Genomic DNA, 6,378 nt, shown 5'->3' on the forward strand with positions numbered 1-6,378 from the left:
TACGATCAACGACTGGCAATGTTAGATTGACTATTGGAAAAAAATAAAACCTTCCTTTCAGTAAATTTGTAGAAAATAGTATTCTAGATAAAATGAGCCATAGTAAGTGAGAATTATCTCGGGTTAAATGTGAAAATTCAGTACCGTTCCTTCGAACCCCAAAGTGAACCCTCTAGTTCTTACACATCAAATGCATACAAAATAAATCCAGTACTACCTCGTTAAGAGAGAGTGTCAAGGCGGTTAGGGGAATAGGATTCCAAGAAATTCGTAGCAGGAGCGTTCCCGCCAATATTGCCTCGAGAGCTTGGGAATCACAGTTCTGTACATGAATCTGGTGGGTAAATACGTATGATTCACGCGATCGTTCGTCGCTTATAACGAGGAGTCCGAGCGAAAGTTAGGGGACCTCAGGTACACAGATGAGTGGTGGAAGCTATAAAACTTGCTCAAGCGAAACGAAGGGGAAATTCTGTTTTAACGAAGTAGTACTATATAAGATTCATTTTTGTTATGCGAATGATCGCCATCGTATTGAAATACGCGAAATTTCGTGAACCCATGGATCTAGCGCGGGACAAATATACGACAAAAAACAGAAATTACAAGAAAACCAACAAATCAGACAAATGCGGAACTAGCCGTAAATGGGTATGGCCCAAGGGCGTATTCACTTGTTGTAACCGCTTTGGAAAGTAGTCACTTTAAAATCGTTTGAAATAAATTGAAATCATTGCAATCGCTAGTCACCCGATCCATTAGTGAATACCCCCTCGGTATGGCCCATGGCAGACACGAGCCGTTCCAATTCATTGCCATGTTGGAACTATCCCACTATATGTTGTTGGAAATTATACAAGATCATAGACAATGAAATGGTGCTTGATGTTGCTGTCCAAGTCAAGTTCCGCAAAGCCTGCGGGCTGTGGAAAAATACGGAAGATACTGCCGAGTATGCAGAGTAGGCCACCGGGATGTAATCACGAGGATTCTTCGGGCAAAGTTTCGATCGATGCAGTTCGTGAACTGCTGTAGCAAAATCGTACAAAAAATATGGAGCGAAGTATGTCAATTATACAGGGTGGGTAGGTTTAATCCTCCAAGACGAATATCTTAGAAACGAAGATGTTTCACAAAAGTCGGAAGGTTTCAAGAGGGACAGAGGAATGGGCCATTTTTCAGATTTCGCAAGTATCATGTCCAATTTTAGACAGGAAACCCGTATTTTGGATACGAGCAACTGATAGGCGGGTTCAAAAGTAATGTCCTATTTTTTTTTATCTTCCCGCTTCGTTTTTCCGCAGGAAAGAAAGATTCAGTGAAGTTAATACATACAATGGATTTTCGAATGGACGCTAGTTGTGTGTGTGTGATCAATACTTTGTCCGACGGTATCTGGAGAACGAATAAAGGGATTAGGATGATTTGGTTTCAATTGACGGGGCATTTCTTGACTCAAGATTGAACAAATTTTGTATTTCATAGGTGATATAGTTCTCGAATTATAATATAAGAGTAAAAAAAAAATTGTATCCCACCCGTTAATGTTCTATGGACTCGAAACGCACCCTAGCGAGAAGTTCTTAAGCCGCGTTCTTAGGCCCAAAAAAGATCGGCCAAATTATCCACTTATTTCAAATGCGAATCCCCAGAATTCGTATACACATTCGTAAGACATATATTTTTAACTAATAAACAAATTATTGTCATAGTTAATATAATACTCACAACTATGTTCTCATAAATGGTTTTTGGGTCTCTGTATTGTATGCATAATTATTTGATCAGATATTTTTTTCACTATAATAATCAAAATGGGCGCGTGAGATTTATACATGTATGTCAATAATGGAAGTATCCAATTAATATGCATATAAATTTTTACAGTTTATTTAAAATATACAACTCTAATAAAGGCTACCCTCTATACTATCTATAAACCGTGATTAGGGAACTTATCAATATGCCAGTCATAAAATCAGCTCATCCCTTAGGCAACCACCTTGGCCAGGTAACTTTGGTAAACTTGAAACAATTTAAATATACGCACAACAGTAACATTCGTCCACATTCAGCGAAGGTAATTAGATACGTACATACATGTTTAACAAAAATTGCAATTTCCTTTATTACACGATAATCAAATAACGTTATATGATTAAACGACCGTTTCTCTACACCTTTTCATGGAAGTTGAACATACCTGCATAGGTATAAGATGCAATGAAAACAGCTGACCCACTACCCCATTGACGCAATCTTACTCAGACGCGGATAGCTTACACACCAAGGCTGTGCGTTTAATCAATTAATCGTAGACTTGAAATAAAAATTTCTTTTTAAAAAAATCGATTTAAACGTTTTCCAATGAATTTCCGGCGCTTTACTTGATCTTTTTTACGTGTCATCAATTAATCGGTTTTACAATAAATCGATTAATCACATAGGCCTGTTACACACCAAATACATAAACATACAATAAGGGTACACCAGTACTGTAGATTCAATAAGTATCATTTTCCTAGAAAAATCGAAACAGCTTAAAAATTCACAATTCTAAACCAGAGCTCGTTAAAAACCTAGCAAATCTTTCGCCCATGATGTTTTGGTGACCGCCGACTTCTCTAGCTCTCGCAATTACATCCGAATTCCGCTTCCGGTACGCGGATTCCAACGGACTCTGTGCTCTGCGGTGAAATTCCAGAGTTTCAGATCCGTCTCCTTCACCGCCCAAAAGTCGGTGTAAATTTTTATCGATCAGTTCTGTTTTATAATAAGAATATCTCTCGTATGACTTGCTCATGACAACCAAGAGATGAGAAAGAAACCTTCTGTGATACCAAAAAGACTCATGACCTGGATAGAGATTGAGCAATTCTTCGTTGAACATACATTCTTCAGCCCAATATGAGAGACCGGTGAGGATAGAAAGATAGTCAGTGTTGTGGCGATTTTGGTGACCAGGGGTGGCGTGCAAATAGTTTAAAACTTGATAACATGGAGCAGTCAAAATATGAGCGGTATCTTCAAGTTTAACAAATTTGGCGATGGTTTCCCTGAATTTCATTTCTTGCCTGGTTATATGAGTGAATTCGTCATCAGCCTGGAGAAGCTTCTTCATCAAAAATTGTCGATAAGCAAACCCGCTGTAGTCGGATATGTGGAGACTGCACCATTTTCCCGAAGTCAGCCATTCTGACTCTAAAAATGAGGCAAAAGTACATGGAGAATATATGGCGAAGGTGGTAACAATGTACTCGCGATGATTCCAGGCGTGATAGTTGTTTGCGTATCTATCAGCGGACATCGAGGAAATGTCCACTTCGTTTTTCAGCAGTCTTTCAACATCCAACGTTTCAAGTGTGTTAGCACTACTAAACGCGAATTGGAGAAGCCAACGCCTGTAAGCGAACGCTTCGAAGCATTTTGCTTTGTAGTACAGAACAACCGCAACGAAGTGTAGTTCACCTTTCCACTCAAGTCTTCCATTCCTCACAAGTTCTCGCCGCATGTTCCAAAACGTTGTTACGTCAGGATTCAACAACAATGCACCTAGTAGCCATCGAGAAACAGTACTCGGATCCTCCCTTTTATTGCGATTCTGACGCAATTCGAGCAGTCGATTGTATGTGTAACGGTATAGCGGTTTCACACTCCATGATGCTAGGCCTAGAGAATTATCAGCATGAAGCACTGGTGATTTGTTCTCGTTGTCCACCGCAGGTATTATTTCGAAGCCGATCCTGCCAAACATTAATGATGATATATTTACTTTTCGGTAAATAAAAATAAGCAGGTTTCAAATATTGGCATCAATTTTCTAATGAATTATAAAAATGAATGTTCCAATATTGCATACTGCGAAATATGGATTTCAAGAATGATTTGCAAGAAGTGTTCCAAAGATATTGCCTGGACGCCGTATAAACAGCATTTGCAAATTTGCATATACTTTCTAAATTGCTGGTTATTCGAAAATAATACTATTTTTTATGTCATATTTTGAAATTGGACCGTCTATCTGGGACACTCAGTAAAATTTACGAATTCTAGCATCGAGTGAAATAAAATCAGTTCAAGGTATAATCTAGTAAAAATTTACCTAACTGGAAAGGTGATGAAATCAGGATACAATAGAACGAAAATTAATCATTTCGAATTTTATTTAAAAAATCTGTTGAGGAAGATTGGAAAAATTTGACATCTGCAAATCTAAATTACAAAAGTACATTTGTTAATAACATTAGAAAGATTACATTATCAGTCCATTCTTCAAATAAAAATGTCACAATGTTTGTCGAAGAGAAGAAATAAGCATTTTGTCTATCACGGGTCATTTACATAGATCTGAAGCCAAAAGTGGACTTAAATGTTGAAAATTGTTTCTTGCTGAATAAAATTTTGGAAACTCACTGGCAAATCGTAGAACTTTTGTAACAGAACTTTTTGCACACATTATCATGACTTTATTCCAAACTCGTAATTTTGATTGATTAAATTTTGAACTCAAAGCATTTTAGTAGAGAAAACAAAATAATGGGGGAATGAAGTCTTGAAATGAATTGCATGCAATATCATATGAGTTTTGAGGCTGTAGAGATGGATTCTATTTCAAACTTTTGGTGATTGAACAATTCCTGGATATTAATGCATACTAATCTGTGACACTTCCGCTGTGCCAGATTTAAAAAACATACAGCAAGAGATATAGACGAAGATTAACACAAAATAATCTAAAAGCAACTTTGTACTGTCAATAGTAGGTGTATAATTTACATAATTATGTACATACATATGTGCAAGCTCGTTTACAGTGACATACCGATAGTGCTGGGTACACGTAAAAACAGATATAGTCCGCATGATATGGATGAAATGCCCAAAAAAAACTCGGATTTTCTGTACAACGAATAAATCCTGTTTGTCTGACTGTAAGAATATTCGAAAACCCCGCCCATATTGGTCCCAAAACTCACAGATTCGGATCCTTCTGCAACACAATCTCGATGTCAGAAAGTATTTTTTCAGCCGCGGGGAAAAAGTCCTCCTGCATCGTGTGACTGGCTGATTTTTGTTACATTTCTTTCAGGGTCAATGCTGAACTGGTTCAAAACACTTTCTCGTATTTTGTATGTACACGCTGCGGCACATCCGCCATGAATGATGTGAAGGTTGCTTTCTTTTTTTGCTATTTTTTCCTTCTCTTTTTATTTTCTGCGAAAGTTGTTAAAAACTGTCTGTAGTTGGCATGACGCGTCCTCGATGGTAAAATATATCGAAGATAACGCCGGGTCATCGACGATCTGAAGAAAAGGTAAGTTCCTTGACTGAAGCCAGTCACCGACAGGTATTTCCGCAGTTTCGAAATTCCCACGCCTCGTGTTCTACATTATAATAGCAATGTCATTATCACTTGAAATGCCACATAATTTTTTCAAGTATAGGTATGTATTCAAGAATTTATTTTACCGCTTGGCATGATCAGCCATTTACTGTTGACGTATCTACCAAAAGCCTTCATGCGAATCCATTTTCAAGGCTGGTCGACACCACGGACACGCATCAATCATGTTACCACGTAGTACTACTACTTCTCCATAGGGTTGGGTTCCAAAACTTCAGACCACCTCATACCAGATCAGTATGAGTGCGTTCCGATATTCTCTAGCTGTGCTAAAAACTCCCTGAGACAGAGCCAGACTAACCGACAAACTAGGTAGCGCAACAGAGACGAAAGATTGATAATAACACTGGGAACTAATATCAAAACACGGAGTAGTAAAAAGGAGGCAACACTATGCGATGAAACTTGTCCCCAGTTTTGAAGTAATGTAAAAAGAATTATCTTAATGCGATTCAAGCGCCTCTTACGGAAAAAATGAAATTTTCGCTGTAAAATGTAAAAAGGAAGGGCACCGATCGCAACCTATAAACCTCCGTCCTATAAACATATTCCGTAAACTCGTAATATACGCATTTGAAGTGAGATAAAACCAGTGAAAACCGAGTAATTGCTATTCTAACCTCGACCGACTTTAAATCCAAGAAAAAGGTGGCAAACGTGAAATCGAAATATCATAGGGAGGACGGAGGAGAGCGCTATGCGAAATTGATGAGCACGAAGGATAGAATTGGAGATTAATCGTAATTAATTTTTATAATGGCTTTAAAAGACCTTCATATTTTATTTGACTAATTTAACAGTACACGACTTTCAACGGCTTTGCTTCCACCCGCCGTTTTCCGCATTAACTTACAGACCGTCTGTTGATACGCGGCCATGATTGGTCGGGATCTGAACCACGGTCTTTCATACAGGTCTGGAAACTCCATTGGAGGGGGTGGCTAGGAGTGACTCAGATATTGAATCAATTTGTA

General features: G+C 38.2%; 1 protein-coding gene across 1 annotated transcript; it reads right to left on the bottom strand.

Annotated features, from left to right (window-relative positions):
- Window positions 1-1,868: 1,868 nt before the first annotated feature.
- On the bottom strand, window positions 1,869-5,618 carry LOC124177787 (protein prenyltransferase alpha subunit repeat-containing protein 1). Its single transcript, XM_046560595.1, has 3 exons — window positions 5,470-5,618; window positions 4,977-5,384; window positions 1,869-3,743 (listed from the first exon to the last, which is right to left on the bottom strand). The coding sequence occupies exons 2-3, from the start codon at window positions 5,051-5,053 to the stop codon at window positions 2,549-2,551; spliced, it is 1,272 nt and encodes a 423-aa protein (XP_046416551.1). The 5' UTR covers window positions 5,054-5,384; window positions 5,470-5,618; the 3' UTR covers window positions 1,869-2,548.
- Between the last annotated feature and the right edge of the window lie 760 nt (window positions 5,619-6,378).

This window comes from Neodiprion fabricii, chromosome 3 (genome assembly GCF_021155785.1).
Source record: "Neodiprion fabricii isolate iyNeoFabr1 chromosome 3, iyNeoFabr1.1, whole genome shotgun sequence".
Classification (NCBI taxonomy): domain Eukaryota; kingdom Metazoa; phylum Arthropoda; class Insecta; order Hymenoptera; family Diprionidae; genus Neodiprion; species Neodiprion fabricii.